The 17653-nt window shown below is 59.3% G+C and overlaps 1 protein-coding gene across 1 annotated transcript in view; it reads left to right on the top strand.

Annotated features, from left to right (window-relative positions):
* ZNF423 (zinc finger protein 423) overlaps positions 1-17653 on the top strand; it is a gene marked incomplete at its 5' end in the record, with an annotated part of 329842 nt that overhangs the window by 184711 nt on the left and 127478 nt on the right. The window contains 2 exons of the mRNA XM_080828089.1: positions 2172-5386; positions 11968-12052. Of these exons, the coding sequence (XP_080684215.1) occupies positions 2172-5386; positions 11968-12052 (3300 nt within the window). The remainder of the gene's footprint in view (positions 1-2171; positions 5387-11967; positions 12053-17653) is intronic.

The following is a 17653-nucleotide window of genomic DNA, read 5'->3' on the forward strand; positions in this document are numbered from 1 at the left end:
TCAGCAGAGCACCAGGCGCCCAGGAAGGGCTCCGTGGCAGCTTGAATTAGTCTGAGCTAAGGCATCAAAATAATAAAAAGCCATTTGAGCCTGGCCAGGGGGTGAGGGCCCAGCAGGTCCCCCAGCTGCCCCGGCTCTAGACATCTCCTCCCTTGGGTCCCTTTGTCTGTGCCCCGTGGAGCCCAGCTGGCAAGAGCTGGGAATTACCAGTCAGGGGCCGGGGCATCTCCCAACGCGTCTAATCCAAGGAGCTGGCAGCGGCTGCATCCTTCCCTCCCCGTCCGAAGAGCCCTGTAATGGGAGGCCCCCCAGGGGAGCAGGCGCCCTCACCCCGGGAGGACGTTCTGGGAGGTGCCCTGTGCCAGGCTGGGCGGCTGGGCTTCAGAGGTGCAGAGGCTGTGGGGAGGTAGAGGACACGGGACTAGGAGCTTTGGAGAGAGCCTCGTCTTCCCAGGCAGAGCTCTGAGGGTGCTGCCGGCAGGGGTCAGGCCGGTACTTGCACCGCCAGGGGCACGGTCAGGGGCAAGGCCAGGGGCCGGGTGTGTGTGTGAGGGGTGGGACATTGGGGTTGGTGGGTAGGGGCCAGGAAAAGGCTCAGAGCCAGACCCCTCAAGACCTACCTGGGACAGCAGAGGCAACTGTGAGAGCTTCGGGGTATGGGACCCTTGGGGCCGGGGCCATGCTTGTGGCTGCGGTGAGTGCGACCAGGTGTGAGCGTACGTGCCTGCAGGTGAGTGTGAGTGTGTGTGAGCCCTGGTGGGGACCGAGCGTGTGAACGGATGTGAATGTGTGTCTTGGCTGCCTCTGGCCCAGACTTTCTGGGTTATGTCCGTGAGGCTTTTTCTGGAGACTAAGCTGTGCTGGTGAGGGCAGTGGTTTATTTCCTCGGGGTTACAAGACCAAGGTCAGTGCAGCCGAATCTGAGCTTTTGTTGGTCTCTCCCCTGCCCTAGGCAGCCTGTGGTCCGTTTCATTCATTATTAAGTTTTAAATCCACCTGACGAAACTTGAGCTGTGGAACTCATTCCCTCTCGGGTTGGCTCCGTCCAACCCCCACCCACCCCCACCGAGGCGTGGGGGCGGGGAACCTCACCGGCTCTGCTCTGCTCGCTGTGTTCTGTGTGCCTTTGTTTTTCCAGAAACGGCCAGGCCTGGGTTTGTTTAGTTTTCCTCTGAGGCTGGATGGGCTGGCGAAGGCCGGGGAGGGTGGGCCATGTGGTCATCTGGGCAAGGACAGCCTCCCCTGCCTGCCAAGGTGGGCTTAAGGGCTCATGGAGGACTGAGCCCTGGGGCCATCTGGGTCCCAGGCTCATCCCCTAGCTGCTCTGCATCAGGCCATCTCCCAGGGTCCTGAGCAGACTTGGGGCAAATCCGGGGGCAAAGAGGGAAGAGAGCAAGCACCCCTTCTAAGGATGGTTTGGCTGGGAACCCTGCAGGTCCGTCTCAGGCGCCCTTTGATTACTTCTGTTTGTGCTGCTGGGTCTGATGCCACGTCAGGACCTCGGCTCCTAGGTGTGTCTGCTCCCTGTAGCAGCAGACCCTGCTCCGTCCCCAAATGTGGTGCGGCAGAATTCATGAAGGTGCATTTTCTTTTTTCTCTTTTCTTTTCCTCTCCTTCCTTCCTTCCTTCCTTCCTTCCTTCCTTCTTTCCTTTTTGGGGTGCATTTTCTTTTCTTGCATGGTTTTGCCTATACCCCTAAGGATAAGGGGAACTTCCCACCAGGACTAGGGGCTGGAAGGGGAGTCAATCCCCAGGTCTCCTTCAGGTGAAGGCCTGCTTTCTTTTGGCCTCTGGCACTGCCGGTCTGTGTGGTCATTTCCGGTGACTTTTTCCAGGCTACATCCCGACCCCGTCAGGAAAGTGCTTGAGACATCACACCTCCTGTGGGGTTACGGAGTCCAGTGAGGCCAAGGCAGGTGTTGCTGAGGACAAAGACGTGTCTCTGTGTCTCCTTCACGTCCTGCCACCCCTCTGCACACCATTCACTTTCGCCTGACCCCACCACCCTGCCCCCCCAGGGCTCCCCCCTGCCCCCCCCCCCCCCCGCCACAGCAGTCGGCCAGCTGCACACCCTCAGTCCGCCGCAAGCTGTTGAGAAGCCGGCTCTGTCCTTGTTTCTGGGCGGCCCGGGGAATTGCCTCTCATCTCCTCTCTGCCTCCCCCCCCTGCAGATGGTGACGACGACCCGCAACTCTCCTGGGTGGCCTCGTCTCCCTCCAGCAAGGATGTTGCGTCACCCACGCAGCTGATCGGGGATGGGTGTGACCTCGGCCTGGGCGAGGAGGAAGGGGGCACGGGCCTGCCGTACCCTTGCCAGTTCTGCGACAAGTCCTTCATCCGCCTGAGCTACCTGAAGAGGCACGAGCAGATCCACAGCGACAAGCTGCCGTTCAAGTGCACCTACTGCAGCCGGCTCTTCAAGCACAAGAGGAGCCGCGACCGGCACATCAAGCTGCACACGGGCGACAAGAAGTACCACTGCCACGAGTGCGAGGCGGCCTTCTCCCGCAGCGACCACCTCAAGATCCACCTGAAGACGCACAGCTCCAGCAAGCCCTTCAAGTGCACCGTGTGCAAGCGCGGCTTCTCGTCCACCAGCTCGCTGCAGAGCCACATGCAGGCGCACAAGAAGAACAAGGAGCACCTGGCCAAGTCGGAGAAGGAAGCCAAGAAGGACGACTTCATGTGCGACTACTGCGAGGACACCTTCAGCCAGACCGAGGAGCTGGAGAAGCACGTGCTCACCCGCCACCCCCAGCTCTCCGAGAAGGCCGACCTGCAGTGCATCCACTGCCCCGAGGTCTTCGTGGACGAGAACACGCTGCTCGCCCACATCCACCAGGCCCACGCCAACCAGAAACACAAGTGCCCCATGTGCCCCGAGCAGTTCTCCTCGGTGGAGGGCGTCTACTGCCACCTGGACAGCCACCGGCAGCCCGACTCCAGCAACCACAGTGTCAGCCCCGACCCCGTGCTGGGCAGCGTGGCATCCATGAGCAGCGCCACGCCGGACTCCAGTGCGTCCGTGGAGCGTGGCTCTACCCCGGACTCCACCCTGAAGCCGCTGCGGGGCCAGAAGAAGATGCGGGACGAGGGCCAGGGCTGGTCCAAGGTGGTCTACAGCTGCCCCTACTGCTCCAAGCGGGACTTTAACAGCCTGGCCGTGCTGGAGATCCACCTGAAGACCATCCATGCCGACAAGCCGCAGCAGAGCCACACGTGCCAGATCTGCCTGGACTCCATGCCCACCCTGTACAACCTGAACGAGCACGTGCGCAAGCTGCACAAGAACCACGCCTACCCCGTGATGCAGTTTGGCAATATCTCCGCCTTCCACTGCAACTACTGCCCCGAGATGTTCGCCGACATCAACAGCCTGCAGGAGCACATCCGTGTGTCCCACTGTGGCCCCAACGCCAACCCGCCCGATGGCAACAACGCCTTCTTCTGTAACCAGTGCTCCATGGGCTTCCTGACCGAGTCCTCCCTCACCGAGCACATCCAGCAGGCGCACTGCGGCGTGGGCGGCGCCAAGCTGGAGTCCCCCGTCGTGCAGCCCACGCAGTCCTTCATGGAGGTCTACTCCTGCCCCTACTGCACCAACTCGCCCATCTTCGGCTCCATCCTGAAGCTCACCAAGCACATCAAGGAGAACCACAAGAACATCCCGCTCGCCCACAGCAAAAAGTCCAAGGCGGAGCAGAGCCCGGTCTCGTCCGATGTGGAGGTGTCCTCCCCCAAGCGGCAGCGGCTCTCGGCCAGCGCCAACTCCATCTCCAACGGCGAGTATCCCTGCAACCAGTGCGACCTCAAGTTCTCCAACTTCGAGAGCTTCCAGACCCACCTGAAGCTGCACCTGGAGCTGCTGCTGCGGAAGCAGGCGTGCCCCCAGTGCAAGGAGGACTTCGACTCCCAGGAGTCCCTCCTGCAGCACCTGACGGTGCATTACATGACCACGTCGACCCACTACGTGTGCGAGAGCTGCGACAAGCAGTTCTCCTCGGTGGACGACCTGCAGAAGCACCTGCTGGACATGCACACCTTCGTGCTCTACCACTGCACCCTGTGCCAGGAGGTCTTCGACTCCAAGGTGTCCATCCAGGTGCACCTGGCCGTGAAGCACAGCAACGAGAAGAAGATGTACCGCTGCACGGCCTGCAACTGGGACTTCCGCAAGGAGGCTGACCTGCAGGTGCACGTCAAACACAGCCACCTGGGCAACCCGGCCAAGGCGCACAAGTGCATCTTCTGCGGGGAGACCTTCAGCACCGAGGTGGAGCTGCAGTGCCACATCACCACGCACAGCAAGAAGTACAACTGCAGGTTCTGCAGCAAGGCCTTCCACGCCATCATTCTGCTGGAGAAGCACCTGCGGGAGAAGCACTGCGTGTTCGACGCGGCCCCCGAGAACGGCACGGCCAACGGGGTCCCCCCCGCTGCCGCCAAGAAGGCGGAGCCCGCCGACCTGCAGGGCATGCTGCTGAAGAACCCCGAGGCGCCCAACAGCCACGAGGCCAGCGAGGACGACGTGGACGCCTCGGAGCCCATGTACGGCTGTGACATCTGCGGGGCAGCCTACACCATGGAGGTGCTGCTGCAGAACCACCGGCTGCGGGACCACAACATCCGGCCAGGGGAGGACGACGGCTCACGCAAGAAGGCGGAGTTCATCAAGGGCAGCCACAAGTGCAACGTGTGCTCGCGGACTTTCTTCTCGGAGAACGGGCTCCGGGAGCACCTGCAGACGCACCGGGGCCCCGCCAAGCACTACATGTGCCCCATCTGTGGCGAGCGCTTCCCCTCCCTGCTGACGCTCACCGAGCACAAGGTGACCCACAGCAAGAGCCTGGACACCGGCACCTGCCGAATCTGCAAGATGCCCCTGCAGAGCGAGGAGGAGTTCATCGAGCATTGCCAGATGCACCCGGACCTGCGCAACTCGCTCACGGGCTTCCGCTGCGTCGTGTGCATGCAGACGGTCACCTCCACGCTTGAGCTCAAGATCCACGGCACCTTCCACATGCAGAAGCTGGCGGGCAGCTCAGCCGCGTCCTCCCCCAATGGCCAGGGGCTGCAGAAGCTCTACAAGTGCGCCCTGTGCCTCAAGGAGTTCCGCAGCAAGCAGGACCTGGTGAAGCTTGACGTGAACGGGCTCCCGTATGGCCTCTGTGCTGGCTGCATGGCCCGCAGCGCCAATGGACAGGTGGGTGGCCTGGCCCCGCCCGAGCCCGCCGACCGGCCCTGCGCCGGCCTCCGCTGTCCCGAGTGCAGTGTCAAGTTCGAGAGTGCCGAGGACCTGGAGAGCCACGTGCAGGTGGACCACCGTGACCTCACGCCAGAGACCAGTGGGCCCCGGAAAGGCGCCCAGACGTCGCCAGTGCCCCGGGTAAGAGCCTGCCCCTGCTCCTCGGGGCTCCGCCGAGCTCTGTATCTCCTCATGCTGTTGCCTCTAGGAGCCCAGAGAGGCCTCGCCCTCAGGTGGTGGTCAAGGCCGTCCGCTCTGTCATAGACTCCGAGGTGATCCCCAGGGTTGTCTGTTCCCTTCCTGCTGTGTGACACTGTCATACGTCATCTGTCTCTCTGGGCCTCATTTGTCAAGTGCAAAAGGGGGAATGATGGTCGTCCGGACTTTGTAGGGTTGCCTTTAGGAACCGGTGGTGTGAGATAAGTACAGGGCTGAATGCCGTGGCTGACACCCGGTTATAAATGATGTCGTCTTTCTTACAGATCTAGGGTGGACTTGCTCGCTTCTTTGCTGAGTCTCCTTGGGCGAGTCCCTTTGCTCTCTGGGCTTCAGATTCGGGACTCTTTTGATGATCTGTGGAGATCATCTCCACGTAAAGGGCTCAGGGCCCACACTGAGTTCGGGCCGACCATGTTAGCTGCAAACACCAGCGGATCTGTTCTCGTCCACGGTGCACAGCGTATTTAGTGTAGGTGCTGGTGCGTGGGAGACCCTAGGAATGGTCCCAGTGACTGCTCTCCTTTGTGACTGATGGATCCTTTCATTCATTCATCAGATTTGTCCCAAGCACCCATTGTTTGGCAGTCAAGGAAAATCAGGAACGGATCCCACCTTGGGTGCTCCCAGATAAGGGGGTACCGCAGGTTTCAGGGAGGAAGGGCAAGTTTGGGCTACTGGAGTGGGCCGTGGGGTCAGTGGGGTCAGTGGGGTCAGTGGCCAAGGGGCACTTGGTGGTGGGCCTGGAGCCTGTGTGGCTCTTGGGTGTCAGACAGTACGGGCCCGGGGATTCCCGCTGAGTCTGTTGTCTGTTTCCAGACCGAGGAGGTGCCAAGCGGATCTCGGGAGTATCTTTCCCTTGAGGGCCACTGCTGGCGCCGCGGGCAGGAAGGCAGAATTTGGAGGAGGGCCACCCGTGGCAGGTGCCTGCTGGAAGACGGGGAGGTAGCTCTGGGTGTTGGGCTCCGGGATCGGATGTGGGATCAGAGCTGGGGTCTGTGACTCTGGGACCTTGAGGGTGAGAATGAGAGAGAAGGAGGGCCGGAGAGAGTGGAAGGAGAATGTACGGAGAATGTCTCTGGGCAGGGGGCCCACAAGACACCCACTGCAGGTTACCACCTCTCAGCTCTGCTCAGCCTCTGCAGGCGGGCCGGCTGGTCGGTGTGGGTGGACGGGGGGAGTCTGTGGGCCCTAGAGTCCGGTGGGCGGGGTTACAATGAAACTCTCCCTCTCCCGGGACCCAGCAGGGTTTTGATCTCTCCGGGCCTCTGTCCTCACCTATAAAGCCAGAGAGTAAGGGTGATAATGGTAGCCACATGTAGCGACAGGGTCTGTCTCCGGGGCTGACATCACCGGGGAGGCACAGGGGGGCCCTTCTGGGTTTTTAGCGAGCGTCTGATTGATGGATGACATGATTGGCGGGTGCTGGTGCCTCGTCCGGGGCTGAGTGTTGAGACTGTACGACCGCAGTGTCTGGCCCTGAGCTTGAAGGGAGTCAAGAAGTGCTGGGCACACAGGAAACATCACTTGTTGTCTCTCTTGCTTGTGGTCACAGCGGACGCTTACCGAGGGACAAGGACGTGCAGAGCACTTTCTGTCTACACTACAACACTCCCTTTTCGGGTGAGGAAACGGAGGCACAGAACAGTTGGCCATTATTAGCCCCCAGCTTTCAAGAGGCAGAGAAGGGATGTGAACCCAGGGAGTGTGGGGCCACAGCCGAGTGAGTTCTTGACCCACGTTCTGCCTGGCTCTGGAGCCCATCCTGGTGGCAGGCTGGGGTGGGGTCCGGGTTGGTCACCCCCCTCTTGTTCAGACTGTGGGATAGTGTAGCAGGGCTGGGGCCCCGTACGCCCTCCTCCCAGGTGCACCCCGGCCCTACCTTTCCCCGCTGCCCCCCATGGTGCGGGGGTTCCTGCTAGCCACGGGGCTGCTCCTGGGCCTGCCTCTCTCCAGGCTCTGCCCTGGATTCTGCATCAAGGACCACTTCATGAAGCCTCCACTGTGTGGGCAAAGGCTCGTATACCATTTCCATGGCAACAACCCGGGAACTTTGCCGTGACCTCTGTTTTGGCAAGGACGGTACCCAGGCCCAGAAAGGGGGAAGCCATCTACCCAGGGATGCACAGCTATGCCTGGCAGCTCAGGGATTCAAACCTGAGGGGCCTTGTTTTCTGGAGCCCGACAGGCCTTCCTCTCCCTGTCCCAGGCCCCACGAGAGAGGAGGTGAGCAGACAATCACATCTAGAGGCCTGCGCAGATGGGCCGTTGGCGGAAAGGAGCTAGACAAAGCGTGGATCCTCGCCCAGTGGAGGCCCAGCCTCTGGGGCCTTGCCCCCTGCCTGGGCACGCCTTGGGGGCAGGGGCCCAGCTGTCTGTTCGCCTGCCCCTCGTTCCCCTAGGACTCACGTGTGTAAGAGCAGACTCTGGGGGCCGAGCCAGGGCTTGGGGGCTGGCAGGCTGGGACCCTCGGGAGTGTATCCATAGCAACCAGCTCTCGGAGGACTGGGTTCCCGTGGGGCTGTGGGGCCGAGGCTGCTGTCGGCTGGAGCGGGAAGCGTGGCGGTTCCCGCCCTGCCCCCCACCTCCGCCCCCACTCTGTTAATGGGCAGTAACAACATCAGCCCAACTCTAGGCCAGTGTGGGGAGACCCCAGCCCTCCATCGACACCCCAGGCCCTCACAGTGCCAGATGCGGCAGACTGGGTGCTCTCACACAGGTCGGAGGGCTTGGCCAGGCCGCACGGGCTCCCTGTCCCCTAGCCCAGGGCCGTCTGTGGTGTTCTGGGACGTAGAGCTGAGAAGAGTTGCTCAGACAGCGGTTCCGGGGGCAGCGGCCCGGGATCCAATCCCCATCCCCTTGCTTAGCTGGGCGGGGCTCTGGCCGAGTGGTTTAGCCTCTCTGAACTCCACTTTCTCCAACCTTAAAGTGGGGCTTACCGAGGGATTTTGAGTCTTCAGAATGAACAGATCCTGCGCACAGTAGGTGCTCAGTAGATGTGAGCTGCCATCACGACCATGGAAATTCAGCGGCTGGGGGCTGTCGTTCCTGTCGCTCCCTCTCTTCTTGTCTCTACTGGTCTCACGCGTGTTCTCCCTCTGCCCTGGGCTCCTCTCTGAGGTTGCTGGGGGCCAGGCAGGGGAAGGCGCCCCGGGGCTCAGCTTTGGTTCTTCTGGGCTGGGCTCTGGGGAAGGAGCTTGAGACAGAGGAGGGGCTTTGAATGCCAAGTTCTCGCTCCCTATAATTATGTCTCCTGGTCGGTCCTGAAGCTCCAGAGGTGGAGGGGGTCTCCGGGGATAGAGAAGGGGAGACAGACCAAGAGGAGGCATTGGGGTGAGGGCAGGGTCTGGCCAGCATTGCAGCAGGAGGGAGAGAGAGTGAGAGGGTCCTCACCTGTTTGTCCCTGAACTCCCCTTCCACCAACAGGGAGGCCCAGATGGCCCTGGCCAGGTATCTGCGGCTCTGGGCCTTGGGCACCCCTGGCTTTTCGGGCAAGGCTGGCAGGGCTGTCCGCGTGGGCCTCTGGGAATAATACACGTGCTTAGTGAGTTTTGGTGCTGGTGACCCTATGTGTGTGGCTGAGCGTGGATGCGTGTGTGTGCAAGTGCTTACCTGGACCCTCAGGAGTCTGCATGTGGGTCCAGAGGGGCGTGTCTGGAAGGGGTCTGTGCGTGCGCTTGTGTGGCCGTGGGCACACCTGGGCGTGATGGATGTCGCTCTCGGGGGTCCAATGAAGGAGCTGAAGGCGTTTGTGTCTCAGGATGAGTTTGTATACATCAACGTGTGTGAGCTTGTGGTCATGAGGACGCCCCCAGTGCTCTGCGGGTGTTGTACCTGCGTGTCTCTGTTACAGGGAGGAGGCTGCTGTGTGTGGGAGGGGGCGGGGGGTCTTGTGTGTTGACAGTGAGTTGGGGCAAGGGAGTGTACATACGTGCGCTTGCGTGTACGTGTGTGTCCTTGTGGGCACATCCATACCACGTGCATGCAGGCCGCGTGCGCGTGTGTGCGCGCGTGTGCGACCACAGGCTCTTTGGTCAGCAATGTCCCCTCCCACGGGAATCCCCTGGACTCTTTCTCCACTCTGGGGAGAGCTTCTTATCCTGCCTGGCCCGTGGTGATTTTTTTTTTTTTTTTTTTTTTTTTACCAAGCACAGCAACTCACGTTGTTCACCTGCTTGTAGGAGGAACAGCTCAAATCCCCTTGATCATGGACCGTCCCCCGCGCTGGTCTGGACTAGCCATGGCTCTGTACGATCTCCACAGACTTCTACCCAAGCAGAACCACGGAAGGGGATCATGGCCTTCCTCGTGCAGCAGGCCTGCTCTGGGCTTCCTTGGTGTGGATATGCCTGGGGTGTGTCGTTTTCCCTCAACCTCTCCCTCCCCCCCACTGCCTCCCTCCCTCCCTTCCTTCCTTCCTGCATAAGGGAGTGGGGCACATATATGGGAAGGAATGAATGATTTTGACAGTGAAGAGACCCAAGATCATTGCCCTCCATGAGCACAGCTGTGAAGTTGAACTGAGCTGGGGGCTTTAGGCCTGTGTCCCCGAGAAGACCTCAGTCTCCGCTGTCTCCTCTGTCTCCTGTGCAGCCACAATCCCCAGCCCTGTCCTGCCCCCCAAGCTGTTCTTCCCAGGGCATTTCCAGGCTAAATGCCTGCTTCTCGGCCACTCTTCTGCAACACTGGGGGAAGGACCCCAGTCTTATCGGAGCGGGTCCTGGAGCTTGAGTGGGTACGCTGCCTCTGGAACCGAAGCTCCCGGCACCAGCTAAGACTGTCATTTCTTCACTCATGTTTGACCAGCATTTGCTCAGCACCGGCAACAATTGTAATAACGTTAAGTCATCATGAGACACTCGCCCTGGCCCTATGCCCTGTGCCCGGTGCTGAGGATCCAGCGTATAGAAGTCAGCTTTGGTTCTGTTCATTCCTTCTGTCCTAGTAGAGTGCTCTGCAACATGGTATTTCCAACTTTGCTCCTTTGTTCAACAAATGTTTCCCCAGCACGAGTCTGTGCTGGCTGTGGGACCTCACAGGTGGACGAAACACAGCCTGGGCTTCTGGGCACTCGCGGTGTAGTGGGGGGGGTGGGGTGTAAATAAGTCAATTAGCCACAACAGATCCATGTGCTGAGGGACTGGATGCTTTAAGCAGAAGCTCGGGGGCCTGGAGAGCCCCTGGGTGGGAAGAGGAGGCTTCTGAGCAGAGGTAGCATTTGAACGGAGTCCTCGAGGATGGAAAGGGTATACTCCAAGTGGAAGACCCTGCGTGGGCAAAGGCCTGGAGGTGGGACCCTCCAGGGGACCTGCAGACATGGTTGGAGCCACCCTGGGACCTGAGACAACTGAGCCCCCTGGTGGCTCATCCTGGCTGCATCGTGGAGGGTTGGGCCTGAGTGTTCAGCCAAGAACTCCGAAGTCCTGCTCCCTCTTCCAGGGGTGGAGGGAGGCCCCGTGGTCCTGGAGCTGAGGTGGTCTTCAAAAAGCTTGGATATTTTGGATCCCAGTACCACCCTGTCCCCTTCCTAAAGAGTCACAGCCACTGACCTTCCCCTGCACAGGCAATACTGCCCCTGTCCACAAGGGCCTGCTTTCACCGTCACCCAGCCAAGTGTAGCTGTGGAGAATGAGCTCCGCTCTTTGGAATGGGACTTCAAGAAGTTCTGAAGCTTCCGATGATCTCCATGTTCCTGCTCCCACCCCCTCGAGGCAGCTGGTCTCAGCTTCCTGTGTGTGGAAGTGAGCTGTGGGATCGCCCACGGTCTTGTGTGCCTAAGGCAGATGAGGAATCCCTCAGTTGCTTCTAAGTACCAGGATTGGCAGGAACAGTATCCCCTGCTCAGCCACATGGTCCTTAGGGTGGGTGAAGAGAGACAGTAGTTGGATGGGTGGAAAGATAGATGTATGGTTGGATAGGAGGATGGGTGGGTGGATTGTTAGAGTGAGGATAGGTAGATGGATGTAGGGGAAGACAGGCAGGTGGATGGGTAGATGGAGGGCGGATGGATGAATTGGTGGGTGGGTAGGTGTGTATGTAGACGGATGATAAGATAGGTAGATGGATTGACGGGTAGACAGATGGATGTGTGTGTGTGTGTGTGTGTAGTTGGGTAGGTGGGTAGATAGTGGGTCGGTAGATGGATGGATGGATGGATAGCTGGGAGTTGCATAGATGGGTTTGAGCATGCTCCAAGTGGGGCAGCCTCCCTTGACTTCCTTTCCATGGTCATACTGTGTGCTCTCACCTTGGGATGGTGAGTCCCACCATGGCCATCTCCCCAGACCTAACAGAGGAGCAGCTCCCTTAGAATGTAGCTCAGTCCCCTTCCCCAGGCTGGAGAGCTGGACTCAGAGGCAGGTGGGAAGAGAATGACCTGGAGACACCTGGGAGGGGACCACAAGCCATTCTGAAAATTCTTGAGCTAGGACCTCCGGGCACTTTTTGCTTTATGCTCTTTTCTACTTCCTAACTATCTAATTCCTTTCTTTTTGGCTTCCAAACAGAAAAAGACATACCAGTGCATCAAGTGCCAGATGACCTTTGAGAACGAGAGAGAGATCCAAATCCATGTTGCCAACCACATGATTGGTAAGAGAGCGCTTCCGCCCACCCATGCCGGGACCACTCGTCGGGGTTTGAAATCTGTGGTTCCAGTCATCATTTCACTGCTTTTAGGGCAAAAGATGGAGTCACAGTTGCTGTTTCGGAGACATTTCGAATGGGAGTAAAATGTGAGAGAGCTGGAGCATTTTCTCCATCCAGCCTTCCTGTCGCAGCCTCACTCACATTACAATCAAACTTTTGACAATCTCTTCCATTTCCCAGCATAAATTTCCCTCCATTTCTGAAACGAAGTGCTTTCCAGTTGTCAAGCACTCAGGGGCAATTATGCCTCAATTCCGTATGTCATGACATTGAATCGATTTAACTGCTCACGTTTCCCTGCTAAACGTGATGAATTCCTCAGGCACGTTGTCAAAACAGAGTGCTCACAAAGTTATTTCAGTACTTTTTCTATTCCTCTTCAAGTGGTTTTTGGACTTTGGGAAATTCAGCCTTTCCAGAAGAGGGGGGTCTTTCAAAGCGCCGTCGTGTTCCCTCTTGGCCTGGGGTTCGGAGGGGAGGCGTGAGCTCTTCCGTGCCTTCCGTGGATGGGTGCGTTCTCCCCGGCCACTGGAGATGCCCTCCGTGCAAGAGGGAGCCCTGCCGAGCTTCCGGTGAGCGTGCGGGCTTGGCCGGGGGAGGTGGAGGACTTGGCAGTGAGGGCTTTGGGAGTTTCTGGAATCCTGGTGCCCTGGGTCTCTGGGGGAAGTGTGGTTGCTTCTCCAGGACCCCTGCAGTCTGAGCAGGGAGGTTTCAGGTGTGGGTTGAGCATCCTGACCCTTCACTTCCCCTAGTATCGCTCCATTTTAGTCTGAAAAAGAGCCATGCCGACAGAGTACTGTTCTGGAAAACGCTTAACCGCGTACGTTCGAAGAGATCCATTCACTGTGCAGCTTGGTGAATTCTCACGAACGGAGCACACCCGTGTAGCCAACAGCCCAGAGAGGAAGCAGAGCATGTCCGCATCCCAGAAGCCCCTCCTGGCCCCTCCAGACCCTCCCACCCCCCGCACAACGATATGTTGTCACCGTCCCCATGTTGAATGGCATAGGGCTTTTTTGGCCCATTTTGTACTTGGTCTAAATGAGATCGTATGGTCTCTGCTCGTTGATGTCCGGCGGCTTTCGCTCATTCAGGTTCGTGCCCGTAGTTTGGACGTTGCCCCTTCTCCCGGATGTGTGCCGCTCCGTCCTGTGACACTTCACCATTCATCTTGTCTGTCCGACTCCTGATGGGCTTCTCGGTCATGTCCGCGTTGCAGTTGTTTCTGATCGTGGGCTGCTGTGGGCATTCTCGTGTGCGGGTTTTGGCGGGCAGGTGCACGCGGTTTGGGTGGGAAGATCGGTGGGGCTGGAATTGGCGGGTCACAGGACACTAGTGGGTTCACCTTCGGTAGGTACAGACGGACAGATTTCCGAGGCACTTGTGTGAAACCACCATCCCGCCGGCAGTGCAGGAGAATTGCTCCACATCTGTGCCCCCGTCCACGCTCTCTGCAAAAGGAGTGATTACTAAGGCCCTTATTCAGTGAAATCGTGCTTAGGGTGCCGATGGTGCCCTCCCCGCCCGGGGCAGCCTTGGCATGTTCAGCGGGTCTGGGTGTCCAGTGTCCCCCTGACTCAGAGAGGTTCCCCTCGAGGCGCGGACCCCAACTGTGTGCCAAGTGGGACCCGGGAAGCTGAGGAGGGGCAGGGAAGGCCCCAGGAGTTCAGCTTGACAGGGAGATTGGTGGCTTTTTAATTTCTTCTGTTTGAAAGCCCCCTGCTGAAGCAGAAGAAGGAAACTATCCTGTCAGTCACCGGCTGCTGAGAGCGCTTTCATGGGAGTGTCAAGGAGGTAAAGATGAAGATATCTAAAAATGTTTGCTTTTGGAGCAGGTGTTAATGCGTGTGCATGTTTGTAAGCACGAAGGGCGAGAGCCTGGCTAATTGGACCACAGTGATTTCAAAGGTGCTTCCCCCACCCACCCCCCTTCCACCTTTCCTTCTGCATGGAGCCTGGAAGCCTGGAAGGGCTCCTACCTAGAGAGGTGGGCTGGGCGATGGGATGGGTAAGGGGGGCTGGAGGGGCATCCGGGGCTTGGGGCGAGCAGAGTGCCGGACCCCCGAGGGAGGCAGTCCTGGCTGGGCGCTGGGCAGGGCCCCTCACCTGAGCTTGCTTAGCAGTGCCGTGAGCTGGCCTGGTTCCTGGGTAGAAGGCAGCAAGGAGGGGCTGGTCTCAGAGTCTGAGCTTCTGAGTAAGATGTTTACGCGATTGCAGAAAGTGTCACCATGCTGTATCCCTGTGCGGTGCCCACCCTGCAAGGCCTGGGCTGGGGACCCATGTGAGCCGTGCCTTGGGTGGCAGGGTGAAATCTCTTGCTCTAACCTGCCCTCCCCATCTGCCAGCCCTGCCCTGGCCTCATTGAGGCCATTCATCAAAGAACAGTGAGCACCTCTTGCCTGCAGAGCGCTGGGGTGGTCTCAGCTAATCAAGGGAGAAAGGGACCCAGTCCCCGCCCTCAGGGACCTTACGGCACCCCGTAGGAGACACCATGGCACACACATCATGCCAGGAAAGGAAGTTTCCCTGGGTGAGGGAGCTGAGCCCTGCCACATGCCAGGTACCCATGCAGGTGCCTCCTGCGTCTCATCGGGGAGTTTCAGTGACGCTTCCAAGTTTTTCCAGAGACAAAGTAGTAGAAGCAGGGTCTGGGTAAGGCTGGGCTCTCTCCATTGCGTGTGGCTCCCTGCCAGGGTCAGTGGCGAGAAGGACCCTGCAGGGGAAGCTGATGGCATCTGGCATCCAGGTATGCGCAGTGCCGGGAGGTTGATGCTCCTGGAATGAGACTGCTGGATCCAAGGAGGTCCACCAGAAAGGCCTGGGTGTTGAAGGCAGAAGAGTTTCCTCTGTGGCAGGCCCAACACTGGCAGAGAGGGCAGCTTTGACAAGGAAGGCGGGTCACCAGAGAACAACGGCCTTGGAGGGCTCAGCAGAAGGAGGTCCTCGAAGGATACGCTGGTAGCCAGAGGAGGCGGGAGCAGCATCTATGGGAGGACTCTGGGGTGAGCCAGACTCAGAGGCAGGAGCAGAGGAGGGAGTTTGGGGGCTGGAGGAGTCTGACCTCATTGGGATGGAGGCCTCTCATGTGGGAGCATCGTGGGCAGTGAGGGTGGGGAGGTAGCTTGTGGCCAGGCCACAGAGGGCCTTGAATGCCAGGTTAAGGGGTTTGGGTTTAGACTCGACCCTGCGGGCTGGGGTCCAAATCTGGAGGTCCCTTGGCTGGTATTTTATTAGGCTTCTCTTGATAAACCAGAAGATAAAGCAGCCAGGGCCCTGAGTTCCCCTACGGTGCAGTTGACAGGAGTGCGGCAGCAGCTGGGACTGTGTGTTCCCAGGCACCACAGTCCCCACCCATGCCTACTATATTCTGGGGGCTGCTTTGCTCATTTATGCCCCCTGCCTGGTTCCCGTGGGCACCTGAATGTGCAACCTTGGACTTAGGCACTAGGGAGCCATTGAAGGTTTGGGAGCAGAGTACAGCCTGGATGTAGCTTAGTGCTTGAGGGAGATGAATCTGGCAGCAGTGTTGAGGCAGAAGATGATGAAAGGGAACAGAGACCTGCCTGGCCTGGTCCAGAGGTGAAGGGATGAGGCCAGGAGAGAAGAGAGGAGGGAGGAACGAGAACCAGTACCTGGTTTGTGCGACATGCCTACTTGGCCCTGGTGGCTTGGGGAAGGTGGCGGCGGGGGATGGTAGGGGTAGGAATGGAATGGTAGTGGGCCCAAGAGCCCCAGCTGGGGCTGACTCTGAAGTCCCAGTAAGACTGTTGGGGCCCAGTGTCCCTGTGGACAGCTTCCCCTGCTAAAGAGCCCGAGCCCAGAGTGGATGCCTGCAGCTGGTGGGGGCAAAAGCCGCCCTTAGCAGCACCAGGGGGACTTGGCGAGTAGAAGCGGCACCGTTCAGCTTGACGGCCTTCTCATAAACGTGGGGCACGGGGGGGTCTGAGGCAGGCCTCTCCAGGGACCCAGACTGCTGGAGACCTCCCCTGGGGGACGCTAAACCGGCCCTTTTATAGCGGGGGGCCTCTTCGTGGCTTTCCAGCCTCCAGACCCTGGGAGTTAGGGTGACTCAGGGATGCGTCTCCTTGGGAACATTTTCCCAGCACCCTCTCCTGGCTGCTGCTGGCCAGGGAGTGATTTGGAGCCCATAGAAAGGCAAGGGGTTTTTTGAAACCTTTTTAGTGGCAGGGTCGCCTTTGAAATCCCCCTCCCCACAGGGAACAAACCTGCCTTCTCTGGGTTACCCCCAGCTTTTGAAATGGTTTTAGACACCCCCTCCCCCAGCAGGCATATCAAAAATGTGGAGTGGGCCCCATTCTGTGGCCTCCCACAGGGCTGCCCTGGCCCTGCCCGGCTGCCCTTGCCCACATCTGGAAGGATGGCCCCCTCCTCGCCCCCCAAAATGGCTCTGTATGAGGCCTGCCTTGGGCTTCCTGTGGCCTGGCCCAGAGGCAGGTCCCCTTCCAGTGGCTGGAGCAGGGGGTGTGTCTTTGCCTGCGTGTTGAACACGTGGGCACAGAGCGTGCCCAGCCCCCCTAGGGCACCTGAGGCCTCAGACCCCAAAGAAGCAGATCGACCCTTTTCTCAACTGCTCGTGGACGTTTCTCCTCTCGGTTCCTGCCAGGCGTGGCTGGATAAGGGGTCTGAGAACTTGTCCTTGAAATAACGAACTTGCTCTGACCCAGGTCGGCCCTAAGGGAGTGACTCAGCCTCTGGGCCCTGGCGTCTTTACCCAGAGCTTCACGGGCCCCTGGGGGGAGCGCCGAGGAGGATCAGGGCTGGGAAGGGACAGTCCTCAGGGAACCTCGACAGGAACGTTCACCCTCTATGTCCTTGGAAAGTGGCTGAGGACTCTCTGGCAGGCAGCCAGCCAGGCCAGAGTCAGCCTCGGCCCAGTGGGGCATTAGGGATTCTGGGGATGTTGTTTTCCTGGTCACATCGGCCCCATTCCCTGGGTGCCTGTGAAGGCCAAGCTCTGCTATTGGGGGTGAAGAAATTGGGGGCATCTGGAAGATAAGCTTCTCCCACCTCCTGCTTGGACCTTTAAAATCCTGCCCCCACACGGGCTGGGCTGGTGGTCCTTGTCTGCCGTCTCCTCCCTAGCCCTCCCCTCGCTGTGGCAGGATGGGCTATGGTCCACGCGGAGGGCGTGAGTGTGTATGTGTGTGTGGGGGGGCTTGTGTCTTCTAAGTCTTTAAGAAGCACATCCCTAGAGGCACAGCAAGCCCCCTTGCTGTCTGGGTCCTCCCTCTTTCTGCAGCTGCTTGCATGCCCAGGACCTGTGCTGAAGGCCTGGCCTGCAGCATTTGGGAGGGGAGGGAAGGTCTGGTGTGGAAATCAGTGTCTCGCCCTCCCACCGGGAAAATATAAACCGCCTCAGCTGTAACTGAAGAGGAAAACCCGTGAAAAGGACAAGGAGAAGAGGTTTCTGCGTACTCTCTGCCGCGAACACGTGTTGCCACCCAGGGCTGTGTGAGGCACTTCCACGGAGCTCTGATTCAGAGGATGCCAGACCTAAAACATCCGTGCCCTCGGAAGACGTGA

Source organism: Martes martes (assembly GCF_963455335.1).
Source record: "Martes martes genome assembly, chromosome: 17".
In the NCBI taxonomy this organism is placed as follows: domain Eukaryota; kingdom Metazoa; phylum Chordata; class Mammalia; order Carnivora; family Mustelidae; genus Martes; species Martes martes.